General features: G+C 47.9%; 1 protein-coding gene across 1 annotated transcript; it reads right to left on the bottom strand.

Annotated features, from left to right (window-relative positions):
* Positions 1–2,200: 2,200 nt before the first annotated feature.
* Dmrt3 (doublesex and mab-3 related transcription factor 3) lies at positions 2,201–14,601 on the bottom strand. Its single transcript, XM_057779937.1, has 2 exons — positions 14,133–14,601; positions 2,201–3,162 (listed from the first exon to the last, which is right to left on the bottom strand). Exons 1-2 carry the CDS (start codon positions 14,599–14,601, stop codon positions 2,201–2,203), a joined length of 1,431 nt encoding a protein of 476 aa, XP_057635920.1.
* Between the last annotated feature and the right edge of the window lie 4,418 nt (positions 14,602–19,019).

Below are 19,019 nucleotides of genomic sequence, written 5' to 3' on the forward strand. Positions count from 1 at the left end.
GAGCTGTACGTGCTCCAGCAAGACGGACTGAGAAAGCCAAGTCAGTGTCTAAGAGGTCCTGCCACTCTAGAGGGGCTCAGCTACTAGGAATGCAGAAGGAACAGGATATAGGAGCCAGCAACCCATTCTTCACTTTGGGCACCCTGCCCACTCTTATGCCCCCCAAAATATTTCTTTCTTCAAAAGGTAACACTGAGGGGGAAAATAAATAAAAAGCAGATCCTCGCCAGATCCCAAGTGGACGGTTGCATGGTTTTAAGAGTGTTCTGTTTTGCTGTCCATCATAAAAGACATCTAAGACATTGATGATACAGCTGTGAGGTGCACACTAGCCAATTCGTGTTCCACCTGGGACCATTCGACCTGGAGAAGTGACATCTAGAGGCAGCCTTGATGATGGTTTGGTTGACACAGGAGGTTGCCGGTGCTTGTTAAGTGTGGGCAAACCATGGGAATGCAATTTTTTTGGACAGATGCAGATACTAGACATCAGTACCACATCACAACCTTACATTCAAAGGGCAAATTGTTCTCTCCCTGTGTCAGTCACCAAATGCTGACACAGAACCTCAACGAGAAAATGACATTTACTTTCAAACACTCTGGTATGTAATCATGTCCACGAAATCCATAGCTGATCAATCAACACGAAGATTACTCATTCCAGGGGCACCTTGTGGAAACAAAAATGAGAAGATTCTTTTGAATAAGACCCTTTTGCCGGAGCTGTGTGGGCGTGGCAGCATCTTGGGTGAAAGATCACCCTTGTCCTGTCACTCAAGAGCACCTCCAAGCTTACACTTGTCTGGGGTACTCCCTGCATCCTCCTGGTGTAGAAACTTTTGTGTTTTGACTTATTTACCTTCCCTTCCAAATGTACCTTCCCTTCCAAGGTTCATGACATTATTGCCTGACCTAAGCAGTCAACCCCCTTCTCGGTTACTTCAAAGAATGAAAGCAGTAAGTCAGGGTGGAGCTGGGGCAGGGGGCTCACATACCGCTTGAAATTTCTCTTAAGGAGTTAACTGAGAAGTTTGCCACACACAGCAAGCCCAAGAATGCTTTTCCAAAGAATGGGGGGGGGGGCTAAACGCTTTGCCTTATACCAGAATTGGCTGAATGATAGTGGGGAAACTCACTTATGTGGGCTTCAAGGAACAACAATAGTCATGAACTTCACATCCCCAGGGTTTTGTGTGTGTGTGTGTGTGTGTGTGTGTGTGTGTGTGTGATCTCTACTAGAAACAAATGGCTTCTTTTTCTCACTCTGTTAAACACCATTTGTAGTTTTTCATCTTTACTGTGCCTTGTTGCTGTGGTGTGGTTTGGTTTGGCCTGCTAGGAACTGAACCAGGGCTCACACTCGCTGAACTCAGGCTCCACCACTGCAGGACATGCCCAGTTTAAGACGGATCTCATTGAATGGTGTCTTAGTTTCAGACCCACGCATCAGTAGAGACCTTTTACCCGAGCTTCTGTGTTTGGGGCTCTTCCTTCCACACGTATTAAAGACATCAACCAAGACCATCTCCTTAGTTTATTTTTCTAGAGTCCTTAGCATGCTACATTAACCTGACAAAAGCTTGTGCTCATTTCACCAGACATTTCATGCAGTTCACAGCTGGGGTTGGTTTTATATGGACATGACACATGTTTCCATTCAGCCATGTGAAAGGAGTAATTCTTAATGGAGTTTGTCTCTGAAAACTGTCCAAGCTTAAATAAGCGTCTGCGTAGTCCGCTCTGTTCTGAGGTACAGTCTCTCTTAGGAATGGGAGTGATATGTCCCTGTTCATTGTCAGGCGGCAACCGAACCACTCCCTGAGGTTTCCGGTATCCTGAGGACTCCTCTTTTACAAAATTGCATTCAAGTACACTATTTTGCTTGACATTCCAGGTTGAATTTAGGAGTAAAGCTGACCCTCCAGCTCAATCTCCCTCAGGCCCAGCCTCCCCAGGCAGTCCTTGGCTTTAGACTCATTTATAACACTCGGCGCTAAATCCACAGAGCAGACCTATTTGGCATTTTCCAGTGAAGTGCAGCAAATTACATAAGTTATGTTTTTATTGCTAATATATAGACTATCAAGCACGGTCACTTCGTCGAACAGGAGGAAAGAGTATATAGTATTAGTGGACTCTCCTGGGGGGAGGGGCAGGGTTCCAGCACACTCAAAATGTCACCTGGTCACCACCCACTTTAGGATGATGTGTTGAGTATTCTGGAGTCCGAGGAATCGGACCTCTCGTCATAGTCATCCTCTGTGTAGATGGGCTGCTTTGTCACGATTGGACAGCCATCGTCGGGGATGGAGATCCGAGGGTCCTCCGTGGTGCGGGAGGAGAGCACGGGCGAGCTCCGGAAGACGCTGGTGGAGTTACTAGGGAAGGGGCTGACATACTGGGACCTCAGCTGGTACTGCTGTTGCAGCGTCATGGTGTTCCACAGGGTGACATCATTGGGCAAAAAGGGGCTCGACTGGTTTCTGGCCAAAGTATTCCTCAGCATCAGTGGGTACCGGGGTGGCTGGGGAAAAGGATGCTGCAGGGGCACGGCCAAGGGGTTGGGGACCACGTTGCTGGAGTCCGCCGAAAAGCGCAAGGTGTCGGGGACTCGGAAGGCGGAACCCACCGACCACTTGGAGGAAGAGATAGGGTAGGAGCCTAGCGTGTGTTCAAAGATGTGGCCGCTGGAGGGCAGCACGAGGCTCTCTTCGGCCGTCCGCTCCGCCCCCGCAGCCGAAGAACGACTGGACAGCAGGACCTCCACCGCACTGACCAGGTCGCCCCCGCAGCCTTTCAGAATGAGCTCCAGCACAGTGGGCTTCTGGTTGGGGAAGATTTTCTTCAACACTTCCAGGGGTGGCCGGTTGGCTTTCAAGCTGAAGGGCAGAGAGACGGTCCCCGATGGGCCCTCGATCAGAAGGTGACTCTGCTCCGCGTGGTACTTGGGGCTGTCAGGGCAGCTCTCTGGGTTGCCCCCGTTTTTCTGCACGGCGTATCCCCCTTCATCCACGGACACAATCTCGGGGCTCTCTGGAGTGAAGCAGTTCTTGCCTTTGACCACATCTGGGGAGCTCCTCTGGTCGGTGTCTTTGTCACTGAAGGTCTCCGCGGCGTTGTCTGCTGAACTGCTGTCCCCAAGTCGCTCTTCAGTCAGATCTGGAAGACAAGAGAACAGCTGGGTTAATCCCTTCCTGCTTTGCTGGGCTTCGAAAGTTACTCAGACTTCTGGGATGAGGAAGTTTGGCTCGATGGGTCGTAACAGGCTTCCAGTCTTTAAAGAAGGCAAAAACCATTGGCAAATGGGGGTGGGCAAGTGGGGTCGGCAAAAGAGGATGGCTCAGTCAGGGTTTCCTTGGAATGCGGTAGGAGAGGAGGCTTCTCTTAAACACAGAAGGGCCACATAAGCCAGTAACCTCCAAAAGCTTGGAGTATACAGCATTAGCTACCCATTTAGAGGGGCTGCGAGGCTCAGAACCAGACCAGAGACACAAGAAGGCCACTGAAGGGGCTCTGGCCATCACCACCTGGTATACACCACCCAATAGGGCACTTAATAATCACGCCTGCTCCCCATGGGGCTGGTTTTATGTTATAATATATATATATTTATATATATAATATAATATAATATAAATAGGACTGGATAGTATATTATATATTATTATATTATAATAATATAATATAAATTCTGACAGGATTTTCCCCCCTTTTAACCAGGTTACCATGTACAATAACTAGTTGGTATAGTTTCTAAGCAAGCAATAAATACAACCCTTGCGATCACTTGTAAAAAGTCACGGAAGAGTCAGGCAAACGCATCTGCCTGGGCCTTGTACTAAAGGTCAAGCAAAGTCGAATTCTGGATGACAAACAGGTGCGAGAGAAGAGAAAGAAATGGCTGGAAGGCTTGAGAGCTGCAGAGAGACCCCTGTCCACCCACCATGGTTGGCAAGAGGTGGATGGACGCCTTTGTGTAAACCGGTGTGTCAGTGAAGTCTGTGGAAAGAACCTACGTCCAACATTCCAAATTCTACTTGAAGGGGGAAAGACTACAAAGAACAGCCTTCATAGAGCCGAGACTAGCCATGAAACAGACCAGCTGCCAATTCAACGTTTTAACAGAAGAAGACAGTACCCAGGAAAGCGGCTTTGCCCCACTAAATAAGCAAAAGGGAGAGGCGAGAGTACTTTGGATTTCATAGTAAATTCTAACAGAACTGTAAATAAAGGAACATAGATTTTTTTTTTTTAATTAGCGAACTACAAATAGGTTTTTAGCCTTAAAAAATGTGCTAGTTGTGGCTGCTTAATCCAGAGTAACTGGTCTGAAAAACAGAGCAGAAACCACTCCCAGGGAGGCGGTAGTCAGGTTGTAAGCTATGTGGATCTGTGTTTTCTCTTCAGGCCTGAATAGCCTCATTGTAGGCCTCTCTGTGGACGAACCTGATTGTGTGCAGATAGCCAGAGGTGAAATTTCATCAAAGAAGCTTCTAGAAGGCATCCCTCCTACATGTTGTTGTTTACTTTAAGAGCTTAACACAAAGGCCCATTGATAGACATTTTTCTAGCACTACAGGTATCTTAAGTACATGAAAAGCCAATGAAAACCCATTGCCAAATTTTTAAAAATCCTCAAATTATAACAAATCACATAACATTCAACCACATCTAATACAAATTCATAGTTATCCCAATTCACTCTCACTACACTGATGGTTTTTTCTCAATTAAAAACTATTAGGCTTCTATTGTGGGGCTCATTTGTAGTCGACACAATGAATCCCCCTTTAGCTTTCAACAGTGATGACTCTGGGATTCACCAAAGACCTAGTTTTACAAGAGAAATTTAACATCTCCTCTCCTACTGCTTCCTACGACAACAGGCCCAGCTTTTATCTCCCAGTTATCGAGCTATTTGAATTCCATGTCCTTGAAACACAAGACAAAAATCAAACAAAAAGGTCATGGAGATTTATATCCTAACCAGCCTACATCCAGGTATTCCCCTGACTTGTGACCCCATACATAACTCAGCTATCACTCTGTCCCTAAACCTGGAGAAGGAGTGGATGGTGACAATGTGTTCACTCTGAAATGGGCACCCAGTTAGATTTTGACCCCTGGTCAATGGCACTTCGAAAAATAAGTTCAATACTTTCCCGCAGGCAATACAGATATGATGTTTAAAGTGCCATATATCTCTAGGCATCTAAATTGAGTTTTTAGTATCTATTATTAGCATTAAGTATTTATTGACCTGCAATAGGCCAAAACAAGGACACAGAATAAAAAACATGGAAAATAGCAAGAAGCCTAAGTTCAGAGAACTTACTAACTTGGGGAAATGAGACGCACGTGCTGGACAGAGAGAAAACAGGGTCAGGCATAGTGTGGGAAGCATCAAATACAGGACTCCAATGCCTAAGGTTGGAGCAACCCACATGTTTGCCAGTATATGGAGGAATAAATAAAATGGAATATTATCCTGCCTCATAAGGGAATGAAATTCTGTTATCTGCTACATGAACCTTAACAGTAGTCTAAATAAATAAGCTGGCCACAAAAGAGATGGTGTGATTTTACTTCTACGAGATACTCAGGATGGATGAAGGGTAGTTCCAGAGGAATGGAGACGGGGTTACTGTGTAATGAATATGGGGTTTCAGTCGAGAGTAGGAAAGGTTCTGCGTGGATTGTGGGGACTGTTTTAAAGCATCATAAACGCGTTTAATGTCACCAAGTTGTGACACCCCAAAATGGTAAATGGTAAAATTTGTTACATCTACATTACCATCAAACAGGAAAAGCATGACAGAATATCACAGCAATTTGTTGATGGTGAAGCTCGTCTCTGCTCGCTGTTCTTTGTTTTTGCAGAGAAATGTGAGTGAAGAGCACACACTTTGGTGAGCAATCTACCCACCTGAGAGCCCACAGCTGTGCGGTCCTTAACAGAAATGTGGAAAGCTTCGTGTTTTAAAAGGCGAAATTTCACCTGCCCTTAATAAATCCAAACACTGAAGTGTCTCAGGAAATGCCGTTTCATCAGCTTGGACCCCTCTTCCCCAGCTCACGTCAGGCTCCAGGTAACCGCAGGACCAGAAGGGTAGTGAGGGAGAATTAGGATCGATGCTCTGGCTACTCAATCTATGTTTCCCAGGGTGGCAGAAGATACAGTGTCCCAATCAACTAGGGACTGAAGGGCAGGATTCTAACATGGACAGGACACAGTTCTACCTTCATACTGTTCTCCAAGTTCTGCAGAACATACCTCATGCAATCTTACATGGCTGCCAGCTTTTTCAGTCACTGGGAGGCTCCAAATGACACGTGGTGACAAAGCCATCCTCCCCTTTGTGTTGTCCGTTGCCTCTGCCACCTAGACATGCCAGTGGGCTGTACACTGTGGGGCACTTCTTGGGGAGCAGAGGCGGCCTATGCTGAGTCATCCACACTCTTGGGAGATTTCTGGGCTCATCAGCCTCCCAATCTCAGTGTGCAAACTACAGCTAACTGGGGAAAGCTGGTAGGAAGCCTAGGAATCAATGAATGAATTAAGGGCTTTCTAATCAACTGAGCTTAGCACTGTGAGAGAGAGAAGCAGGATCATACACCAGAGGGAACACGAAGTCTCGAGAGGTAAGTGTAAGCCAGATGTCCACCAGCACCCAAGGGCGCTGGGTTTCAAAACAGAGCCAAGGCCAAGGCGGGTGGATCTCTGAATTCAAGATCAGTCAGGTCTATGGAGCGACCAGGACAGCCAGGCCTACACAGAGAAATCCTGTCTCGAAAAAACAAAACAACAACAAAAAACCCAATCAAACCAAAAACAAAGAAACAAAAACAGACCGAACTAAGAATGACGGACCCCAAGACAAACTCCTCACCCAAAATTAATTTTGGAAAAGCAGATTAGACAGTCTCTATAATTTAGGAACACTATGACGTCTACTATTGCACCTAAACTAAAGGCACTGCAAACTCCTATAAACACAGACCCTCACAAATAATTACAGAGGGTGAAATTTAAGCTCAGCAATAAAGAATAATTTAATAATAGGTGTTTCTTTACATTCCCAGGTTTTTCCCTAAATGAACTGTAGAAATCATTCGAGTTTGTCTAAAGCACAAAGGCCTTTCTAGAAACATGGGGCTTCAGCTGAGAAAATGAAACAGGAAATGTTCCCACAATGCTCTGCCTTCCGCTGTACGGAAGCTGAGACTCTAATCAGAACACAACGAGAGGCGGCATATTTCAGCTGACAGTTTTAACTCTGTATACTGTACAAGAAGGCAAAAGACCTCAAAGAGTAGATGAAATTGTAACATCATTTTCCTGTCATGACAGGCCAGTCACTACAAGTGAGGGCATGCTTTTTAAATAACATATAAAAAAACGAATATTACCAAATATTCAAACTTTCATTTCATAGCCCATGAAGCAGTAATACATTCCACTCAGAAACAAACTCTTCATCGGGTTTATAAGAGCTTCAGTTTAGGAGAACACATTTTCTTTGGAAAACAACGACTCCGCCTTCTAAGCACGCGTGTCATATGACATATGTGCTGTATGATGACACGTGTGCCGTGTGACTATACATGTGCCATATGGTGACACATATGCTGTATGGTGACACATGTGCTGTACAATGACACGTGTGCCATATGACACATGTGCTGTATGATGACACGTGTGCCATATGATGACACATGTGCCGTGCGATGACGCATGTGCTGTATGACACGTGTGCCATACGTATGGTGACACATGTTCCGTGTGACGACATGTGTGCCGTATGATGACAACTATGTTTTGTTTTGAAATTTAAGGAGAAAAAATGAACACATGAAAGTCTCTTCTGGTCTAAAGCTTACACTTTGAACAATCTAACGTTCTTTGAATTCCTTCATATCAAACCACAACTTTAAAATAAAATGTATTCAGATAGTTAAAAAAAAGCCAGCCATATGTGTGAAACAAACATTATGCTCAAACACATAAACACGGAAAATTGTTCTGACTTTGCTGTCACTGGCTTTATACATTCTAGCCAATCAGTGAATGAGGCCTCAATCCACCTACCACCTAGAAGGAGACAAAAGCAATGGCACGATTCTCGTAACTCAGAAGTCACAGGGCTTGCCCTCCCCACAAGGGTGACATGCATGTACAATGTAGATCGTCGGATCTCATCTGCTCCTGTGATTTTGGGGACATAGACCTCTAGGTAGGTCCACGTGGGTCACTTCCAAAGGACGCCAGTCTACATTGCAATAGCAGGAGGAGCCATGCAGAGGCTTCCTGGGCCAAACATTTAACCAAGCAGCATTTCATGCTTCCTGTTAATCTCACACTAGGAGTGAGGAATCATTAAAAACTGGATAAGCAGAAATTTGAACTAAATGGGAATAATAATCTTGTTCTAAAAAGTTTGCGAGTGTGCCTGCCAGTACATGAAAACACTCATGCTTTGCCTTGTAAAAAAAAAATCAACACTGGTTTAACACTGTATAAGAAAGGGTTCAAGATGATTTTCTTAACCTGGCCTAGTTGCACACCCTTACAATCCTAGCACTCAAGGCCCTAAGACATGAGTATCCTAAGTCTGAGATCCTGGAACATGAAGATTTGGGGAGGACGTGTTGCTTAGTAAGGGCTGGTGGGCTGGAGGAAGTATAGCTTGCAATTGTAGACTTGATGTGCCTTACAAACTTCCAGTCTGATCTCTTTCTTAGAAGGCAGAAGCTTTCAGAAAGCAGAGGAAAAATCTATAAACCTACCTGCGCAGCTGCTATTTACAAAGTACAACTACTTGTTTATCCACCGACTTAACAAATCCCCGCAAATCCCTTAGACCCCTAGCTAGGTACTGGGCTGGGGAAGATTATACACAGGTGATCACAGCATTGCCTTGGCCACTGGGGCTTCCAGGTAACTAATCTTTTGCAAAACCCCAAAGCATCTGCTGAGTTGTTGGGATTTTATAATACAACACAGCAAGCTGTGCAGAGGCCAGGAGCAGGCTAGGCTGTGACATCTTCACATCGGAGGAAATATTATAAGTATTCACACATGAAGACACTGAGTGAAAGACAGCAACAGTTGCTGGAAAACGGAAGAACACTGATGTCAGCTTGAAATTCAAGCCTGACTAGGAACTGAAATCAAGAGTTAATATTCTAAGTTGTTCATACTGCACCATTATTTGGAGGGCAGCTTTACTCTTTAAAATTGGCGTAACCAAATCAATCAATCAATCAATAAAAATGGCTTAACCAAAAAACAAAATAGAAACTGTCACCTACCTCTCTACTTTAATCCTCCTCCTCAGAAAGGTAGAGTGTGTTGTTTGGGCCAGAGGACAGCGGAGGTGCTGTGTGTAAGAACATGGGTATGACAAAGGGGTGGTCCTGTGACAGTCACCGGCCTACCATATCATCAAAGCTACACAGAGAGACTCCAAGGACCTGGGTAGCTAAGGGCTGGAAGGGGTTGCAACAGGTTAAAAGGTGAAAGAACGGAAGAAAGGAGGCAGGCAAGCAGGCACATGGTCCTCACTGGGCACTCTTCCTCCCTGTCAGAAAGAAATGCAACAGATCCACCAGCAAAGGTTCCAAGTTCTGCAGGGCCTTTGATTTATGAAGATTTACCCCCCTTCCCTCTGTAAGGCTGTTAACAGAAAGTGCTGACTCGCTGCAGAAAAGAATTTCTCATCAATGCTCTTTGATTGTATTTTGCAAACAAAATGCCTGTTGCTTGGTAACATTTCACTTGAGCCTGACCTTCTCCAAAAGTTATTGCTATCAGATTCGATTTACACTGTCCTCCTGTGATTACTGTAATCTTTTAAACCCTGGCGTTCATCCATCAGGGAAAGGAAAAGTTGGGTGTAAGTGGGGAGTACTGCCATCCTCCAGATTTACAATGTCAGGAGCAGGCTGGGGGGCCCCTGACCTGACTGGCACAGACTCTGGTTCCTACAGGAGTGCTGTCATTTCTCCTTCAACTCTGCCCTAGGCTCCAGCAGACAAGACACTAACATTTCAAAGCCCCTGGGGGTAGGCCAAACCAGGAAGAAGCAGGGAGGGCGCTGAGGCCCAGGGGACTGAGAAGGAAAGGTTCCCGTAAGCTTGAGTCCTCGGGTGAGGAAGGAGCTGTGGAGGGAGTAAGCAGACAACCCGCAGTGCTGCTACAGGGAAGCCACGTGCCCAGACGGCCATTATAAGCCACTCCTGAGATCCCTGCCACCTCATGCAGGGACAGGGCCACCAGAGAGGCCAGCCTCCTGTCATTGGTCAGTCTTTGCTCCCACCTCACTACAACTAGCCCATCCTAGCAAGGTGAGGATTAAATTCTTAACCCGAAGTGAGCTCTAAAGAAAAGGTTCAAGTGCCAGTAACAGTGTCCCCTTATTTCTTTTTATCTAGCTTTTCTTAAGGCTCCTTGCTTTAAATCAAGCCATCTTAAAGCCAGATAAGCTTTGAAACCCAAAGGTATATGTCCCAGGTGACTTTTAATTAACTTCTTCCTTGCTCTGGGTGCACAGTCAGACAAGATTTCTTTATCTGGTTTTCATGAGTTTGCCATTAACACATATGGCCAACTATTTCTCTGGTGGAATTAAAAAAACAAACTAAGGAAGCAGACTGAGCAGTCCAAATGGCACTGGAGCTGGAAGCCAGAGCAATCATGAACGTGATGTGCTGATGTGCCGTAGGAGGCAAAATAAAGTCAATTTCCCAAAATCGACTCCCTCTAGCTGCCATGTTTGCTTTCTTTCATAATAAAGGACACCTCATTTTCCTATTCAACCCTCCTCCTTCAACCCCTAACCAAAAACTTCCTGTAAGAGCATTTAAAATAACTGATTATATAATATGTATGTAAAATCATCATATAATACAGAGTGTGTGTGTGTGTGTGTGTGTGTGTGTGTGTGAGAGAGAGAGAGAGAGAGAGAGAGAGAGAGAGAGAGAGAGACACAAGGAGGATTCTCCAGTCACAGATCTTTCCTATGTCACCCAGGATCCTCCTCTAGAAGAAAAGTCCGTGATGAGGAAGCCAGCTACAAGGGACCTGTGATTGCAGAGTCTCACCTTGGCCATGACCCTTAAATTCCCCCATCTCTAGATCCCAGAGCCCAGGGACCAGAAAAGCTGGCTTGACTGGGTAAGTCTGCTGAATCAGAAGCCCAGACTGCTGTGAGAGTCTAGGCTTCCTGCGACATGGTCAGGGGGCTAGGGACAGAGGTGACAGAAAGGGAGCGGAGCAGGTGAGTTCCATAGTATTTATAGAGAAGGCTAAGTTAGAAACTGGGGCACAATCAAAATCTAATTAACTACAGGTCAGTCAGAGAAGGTAACCGAGGCAGAAAAAGACTGCAATTTAAAACAATATTTCAATCTGCAACCAGAGCAGTCAGAAGAATCTTAAACTCACATTGAAAGCGGACTCAAACTCAGACGACTGAAGGAAAGATTACGGAAAGATTTCGTCCAGTTAGAAAACCCAGTTTTAGTGTTCACAAGTCTCTCCCTGAACTGTGTGGGGATTCTCCCATGATGCCTAGCCAACAACCCTCTTAAGGACTGTGCTTTTCTCATGGATTCAGAGAAGGGACGGATTCCAGACTCTGTGCACCTGTGCTCATTTTCAAGAACAACCCATTTCATAGCTATGTAAGGGAGTCCCTCTGCCCGGCAGAAAAAAAAAAAAAAAAAAAAAAAAGTCCAAGCACGTTCTCAAAATCCAGTTAAGGAAGGAGCAGACCTGAGCGGTTTGCTAGCTGACTGCTAGAGACTAGAACTGAGCACTGACTGCAGCCCTTCCATCCCAGGGCCGCACGCGCACTTCCTCTCTGCGCGGAATGGACTAATTTATCTGGGAAGATCTAATATGCTTCTAAAGATGCATAGCACATCGCACACAAATCCATCGCAAAGAAGTACAGGATCACAGCAACAGGCGGTCTCAGCCAGGAGTTTTAATTTGACTGCCCCATTTCAATGTTGTTTTAATTAATTTTAATGTTGACGCCCAACAGAGTTGCCTTTTATGTGTTGCATAGAACCAACCCATTTGTTTGTGTTCCTAGTGAAAAAAAAATCATAACCAGTTTTGTTTGATAAACCTCCCCCAAGCCAACTGATGATTTTTTTTTCCTTAAAGGAATGCAACTGATGAAAGAAAACAAAAGTTGGTGAATGTTCAAAGGATGTGGTGTGACCAGCTGGGAACTGAACCCTTGGTCCCTTACAGCTTAGTCTCTGGAAATTATCTTTCTTCTTCTTTTTTCCCCTCTCAATTACTTGTTCTCAGTTTAGAGGCTCAGGCTACCCCTGAAGATTCTGCGGAAGCAAAGTGAGAGAAAACAGGACCTAGTCTGGTTCATCCAGTTGAAATTCTTTGCCCTTTTCTGTTCTCCTAAAGCCTGGGCCGTGCTGTTGCTTCAGCTTGGCCTCCTAGTTGCCCACACCCAAGTCTTTCTCTGCTTGTTTTAGGTTTTGTGACACTACATAAATTTTAGAGAATAATCTGAGGAGGACCACATGATGCTGAAGGAATCCCCTCCTGAACAAAGACCACAGAACTCAAGGTTCCGGCACTACAAGAGGAGCTCATAATGGGCATTGCAAAAAAAAAAAAACCTCGAATTTTAACTTAGATTTCTGCTCCACTCTTGAGGACTCCTGTCCTACAGCCAGGGAAACTGGGATGGAAAATTAAAAGACAGTAGCAGCGCAGCATGGAGTCACCCCTAGAACTGAGACCAAACTCTCCTAAATAGTCTCACCTGAAGGACAGGAGAAAATCAGAAAACCCTCTTCCCTCTAGCTTCTCCAGGGCAAATCCACAACTATGGGGAGACCAGGGGGCAGTGCTTCAAAGAAATATTTACATGCCCCTTGTAGTTAACTATCCACAAAAAAATGGGGTCGGCAAACTGCTTTCTGAACTTCAGACCTAAAGAGAGTAACTGAGTCAGAAGGCCGGACCGGCCTGCCCAGCTACCTCACCACACACCAGCGAGTGTTTAACTTCAGCAGTTCAGCACAGCGTTCTGGGGCCTTTCACTCTTAATTCCAGGACACCCCGTTCAGAAGAGATGGGCTTGTTGTTTCCTTTGTACCTTTCCTCAGTGAGGAGAAACCCCAGAACTCACATCCAATGAATTCTGGTTGCTGACAGGGGCCAGGAGTTCCCTCCGAGGAAAGTGAAGAAGAGGCTTAAACCGGAGCAGCCAGACTCAGGAAGGAGCCAGAATGACTGAATTAGGTGGAAATCGGTATCTGCCCACTTTCAGAGCTCAGAATTCCCCCCCCCCATTACCTCATCCCACCTCAAATAAAAGTATTTCAGAGAGGAAGGAGAACAGAAGGAAGCAAGGGGGCCCAGAAAGCCCTCCCTTGTTCCACAGCGGGCCAAGCCGCCCAAGCCTGGAAAAGTACTTGATAGGTTTTCCCCACTGTAGGACACGTTTTGTTTTTAATTTCTTCAAGCGGAAATTAAAGGACCAAAGAGGTAGTTCAACAAAAATAATTAACTTTGAAGACTTCAGGGACCTTTTATCTCTAGTTCTTAAAAGGCAACTCTTTTTTTTTCTACCGAATTCTAAGTCTTGAGTCCTCTTAGTCCAGTTAAAAAAATATCTGAGCTCCTTTAATTTAAAGACAGCGCCTTTTTGCTCCCGTGTCCAGACCAAGGCAAGATTCACCTAGAAATAGCAAAGCACCGGGCCCTGACTGCTCACCCCCAAATGAGAGTCCCCCTCCCCAAGGAAAACTCGCCTCATCGCGGTGTATTTCAAGGCGTACCTCCCCAGACACCGTTTTACAAATCGTTTGCAAAATTGACGTTAAGTTCCCCCCTTCAACCCAGAGAAGGCACCAGGAGACCAGGCTGTTTGGCCGGCCTCTCTGCGGGGCTCCTGGCTTCCACGGGGGCATCGGGTTCAGACTCTCCAGACTCACTTTTCCCGGGGAGTAAGAACGGGTGTCAGCTGGAGAGGTAGGCCCAACCCGGTCAACACCCCGCACACTTGCTCTCGGCCTTCCACACGGATCCCCGAGGGCACTCGAAGTTTCCTTGCTCAAGGCTGACTCCCGCCCGCCGACGCTCTCACCTGGCTTGGCGAGCTGCGCAGGCAGCGTCCCGGGCTGGGGCTCGGCGGCGTTGGTCCAGCGCAGCGCGGCGGCTGCAGCCAGCTCGGCAGCCGGACGAGGTGGCGCTGGCGGCTGGGACGGTTGGGAGGCTGGTGACGACTGCGAGGCGGCCGCGGCCGCGGCGTCCCCCGGCGGCGGTGGCCCTGGCAGAGCCCGCAGCGAGTCCGGGATCAGGCTCTCTAGGCTCTCGTTGGCCTGCTGCCGGCGAAGCGCCACCTGAGCCGCCATGACCCGCTGTCGCTCGATGATCAGGATGCATTTCTCGCAGGTGCAGTCCTTGAAGCGGCAGTAGCGCTTGTGGCCCTTGAGCCAGGACAGCACCCCGTGGTTCCGGCAGCGAGCGCACTTAGGGGTGCGCTGCAGGGGCGCCCGCGGCGGCTGCGACACCGGGCCGCCCATGTACAGGTAGGGGGAGCCGTAGCCGTTCATGCCCAAGGGCTCCCCCCGGCCGGCGGCGGCAGCAGGGCGACAGGAGCTGAACCGCGGAGCGGGGAGGCCTGTTCCCGGAGGCCTCGGAAGATCGGCGGCGGCCGGAGGTACCGCGGCAGTCTCCCTGGCCCCGGAGGCGCTCGCAGTCTGAGCCTCCTGGCTGGTGGCCCTCCTGTCCCCACGCTGGCCGCGTCTCTGTCCCCTGGCTCTTGAAGATGCAAGCTCCTCCCGCTGGTCCTCCTGCGCCGAGACTCTCCGGCCGCAGCAAAGAGCGGGTGAGAGCACTGATTAAGGTCTGAGCCAGCCCCTCTACGGTTCCCTTCCTCCCTGGCAGGACCCAGCACCTCTTCCGCCGCTGCCCCCGCCCCTCCTCCCTCCCACCGCCACCCCCACCCCTAGGGTCCCAGCCTCCTTGCACTCCCCACACACGCTTTCCTCCTCCCGGGCACCCCGCGGGTTCCGGGCACCTCACCTTCTCCGCCACCTGCAACCAGCCCGGCCTCTCTGGTGGGGGCGCTCACAGCCCCCCCCCACACCTCTCCACTACCCCTTCCCGCGGCGGGAGGGACTGCGCCGCTGCGGTACACCCGGCACGCTGGACAGATGGGGGCGCGGGGGGGGGACGGGGGGAATCGGAAGGGGGTGGGTGTTTGCAAGCCAGCGGGCAAGCCTCTTCCTTACCCTCTTCGCGGTGCTCCAGGCCTGGTCTGGAAGCACTGAGCCCTAGACCCACACTTGGCCTCAGCAATTCGGAGCTTGCGAGGAAATTGAGAGTGACCAGCAGGTCGGCCCCGGGCGGACTAGGTTTTAAGTTTCGAAAAAGAGATGTCAGGAGTGAAAGGGGTGGTGATGATTCGGAAATTTGAGGGACTCTTTTCTTCATTTCATTTTGCAATCTAGTTTTTCTTTCGTTGCTGCGGAAGAAAACGAATGTTTATTTTTTTTAAAAAAATCTGTTAGGCTTCAGGAAGACAACTCGTTTTACTGGATAATATTATTTTTCTACCTATCTCCTTGTGTCTTTAAAATAAACAACCTCTGCCCTGAAAGACCTCTGCCTTGGAAAGCCGGGAAGTGTTCTCGTGGATGTTTTCCTTAAGCATGGTATAAACTTTTGGAGAGCGGAAGACTCGACACGTTAGTGGCCCCCAAGTTACCCAGTATGATCTACTTGTTCCCTAAGCGGTCACTGAATCAACAAACCAGCTCCGGAATTGCCCAGTTCAAATCCCACAGGCGCTGTGATTTACTTGCGGATAAGGGATGGGCCCCACTAATAAAAATCCTTGAGAGTGGGAAGAGGCTCATGTATAAGATGACCGCATAAACCCTTTTTTGTCTTGATGGCATAAACTTTGTCTATTATTCTTTGCTTGTTTGCAGTATTGATTTGTCCAGTTTCAGCTACCACTGCATACGCATAGAGAAAGCTGCCTTCTCCCATCCCAACAAGAAAACAACCAAACAAAAATCAAGATACAACGTAGGCTCAGAACCGGTTAACAGCTCAGGTGGTAGGGGACGATGGAAGTCTTGGAAGTTGGCGGCTCCTGAGTCCTACATGAAGCTCTCCTCTTCGCGGTGTGGATGAAAGTTAACCTGAACGACTCTGTTGCAGTGCCTGACCCCTGAACTGCACAGAGCTCACAGTCGTCTGGAAGGTCGCTTTCCAGTGCCCAACTCAGTGCCCGACAGTCGGCCAAGAAGGAGAGCACGGCTGGCCGGCTGGGTTTGCTGTAAATTCTAGGGCTGCACCGCCTCCAATCCAAGCAGCAAGCTCTCGGCCTGTAAGAGTGATTTGAAAAGGAAACTTTGGACGGGGAATATAAACATAGTTGCGTACCTTTTTTCCCAAGATGCCATTAGCCACCCGAGTTTCAGACGTGTGGAGGATTTGATGGTTCTAGAGACCATCCCACAAGCTGCATGGGACCAATACTCCCTTCTTTTGCCCTTTCCAAAAACTCCACCAGCCTAATCTCACCCCTTTCCATGCTTCGCCAGGAAAACAGGTTCCTAGCACCGCAAGTGGAAGGAATTTTGCAAACTGTGAGGACGGGAGACGGAGGTCCCCCGTGGATCATAGGGCCTGAAACAGAAAAGCGGGTGCCTATAGGAGTCACTTCTCATGAACTGTGAAGGACACTATCCTGGGAACTTGGACTGTTTCACTCTGGATCTGTGTCTCAGAAACACAAGGACCATGGACTTTTCTCACCGCCGAATTTCTCCTAAATGGTCAGCGAAAGGGATGCGGGGGGGATATAAGAGTAACGAGTTTCTCCGAGGAAGGAAAGCAGAGGAGCTCTGGACCAGGTTTGGGGGGACATTTTCATTCTCAAGGCAATCCCCTTTCCTTCCTGGGTCACCTAGCCACCCCATCCCAATGCCACTCACACATTCTGGTATTATTTGGTTCTGAGCCCCATTTCACTCCAGTGCACATCGAGGGCTGAGATCTAAATACTCATTTGATATAGCGTGGTAATCCTTTTCTCATATTTGATGGGAATGTTTTCCATATCCCAGTATTTGACAACATCTCCCTATAGGGACAGGTTTGTATTTATGTTGGTAAAATGTCCCCTGCCTCAAAGTCTATTGTAACCCAACACCTGACAACCCCGAGTCCCATTTCTGTTTGCAGAAAGGGTTTATTCGAGCACGTAATGGGATCCCAGCAGAAAGCCTTTCAGAACAAGGGGCTATGGTAAACTTCACCACATGAACTCCGTTTCCAGGGCTATTAAGCTTTTAATTGGAAAATAGCAGAGGAAATTTCAAGGTGACTATAACGTGTTAGCAGTTAGTTCAGAGAAGAAAGCCCATGCGGGAATGAATGTGGAAAGCATATGGTCCGAATCACATTTAGGAGGAGCAGCCTGCTTCGACTAAGTCCCTGCAGCTTATGCACTTATGGGAAAAATCATCAAAGAAATTGGAAAGGGAGGGGGAGGATTACAAGCAAAAGTAACCTCACTAGACTACACCCACTCCCGGCTCCTCTGGGTGCTGCACTAGTGTTTTCAAACCACAATTAACTGGGTAAGATATGGCAGGTATTAATACTGAAGGGGGTGGGAAAAAAAACGGCTACGCGCTTGCTCCTTCTGGCGTGCACGTAGCGATTTGAGGCGTGAATATCTGAAGCTCCGAAGGCCAGTGTTGAAGGCCAGAGTTCTTGTTGAGAAAGTGCTGGTGTCTGATTCCAAATCTGGGGGTCCTGATAGGTGTCCTCCACCTCCCACCCAGCAAGAGTCAATCAAAGGACGGTTACTTACTGTGCTGGATGTAAGACACACTGAGACATCTGTTCTGTATTCTCACGCAGGGGGAAGTCGGAGTTTCTATTTTGTTGGCGACGTCGCGAACAGGGTTACTTCGGTGGTGACAGGTGCGGGGGAGGCTTTAAAAAAAAACGTTTACAGGCAGAAAAAAAAGTCACCCCTTTTCCTACAAAGGAACCTAGCAGAAGCCATTCTGCCCTCACCCAGTGTCTCTTGGTATCTCTCTTTAGCCAGCTTCAAGTTAAAGGAAGGTAGGGGTGACTGGGGTTTTGAGGCGACAGTAATGTCCTTGTTTCCCCCCAACTGGTTGGGGAGAGCCCCAAACTCAGTCCTTACAGTATCCCCGAAACCACTCTCTGGCGACCCGACCCGACCAGTTGAGGACTACTTGGGGGATACCTTGAGCAGCGAAAGAAAGGTTCTGGACCTACTCACGCTGTCTCAGAGGGGAAGAAGACCTGAAATAGGAGCTGGCTGTCTTTGGACTACAAGACACGCTCGACTTCTGGATAGAGAGAGGGCTCACTGTGTGCTGCCCTGTCTGAGTTCTAGAACTCTCCAAGCGAGCAAAGGCTCTGGCATGGGGACACATTCCTCACACTCAGCCTGACCGAGACTGCCTGGCTCCAGCTTTTCCGGGGAGTGTGTCTCTCCTGGCATCATCTCGCTCCAAGGTTTCTAAGGGTCTTCAGACGGGTGACCACACCCTCTCTGGCACCCCCACACAGACACCGTGCTGGGCGGGGTAACAAGTCCTCAAACTGTTTTGGAAGGGCCCTTTTGCTTTAGTGTGCGTAAAATGATCGACTTTATAGCAGCTCAAATACACAGCCGTTCTGTAGAGTTTTAATAATCAAAGATTGAAAGAAAGAAAAAACGAGCCAGGTAATTTGAGTAACGTTCAGGGGTCAAAGTAAAGGTTTCCCTTCCGTAGGTCATTAGCCTGAAGCGCTGGGTGGACTTCTCCACGACTTTTTTTTTTCCAGAAAATTCTCTCCCAACTCCTCCCCACCCCATCCCCTCTTCCCTTCTTGCGGAGCGAGTAAAACCTAGGCGGAGCAGCAGCCAATCAGGAGGAACAGGCGCGCTGCCAGCACCGTGGAAGAGTGGGCTCGAGTTCGAAATTGGGGA

This window comes from Chionomys nivalis, chromosome 8 (genome assembly GCF_950005125.1).
Source record: "Chionomys nivalis chromosome 8, mChiNiv1.1, whole genome shotgun sequence".
Taxonomy (NCBI): Eukaryota; Metazoa; Chordata; class Mammalia; order Rodentia; family Cricetidae; genus Chionomys; species Chionomys nivalis.

Coding starts and splice junctions, on each gene's coding strand:
- Dmrt3 (XM_057779937.1), bottom strand. CDS start 14,601: ATGAACGGCTACGGCTCCCCCTACCTGTACATGGGCGGCCCGGTGTCG. Junction 3,163..14,132: donor TGCGCAGCTCGCCAAGCCAG/GTGAGAGCGTCG, acceptor CTTGTCTTCCAG/ATCTGACTGAAGAGCGACTT.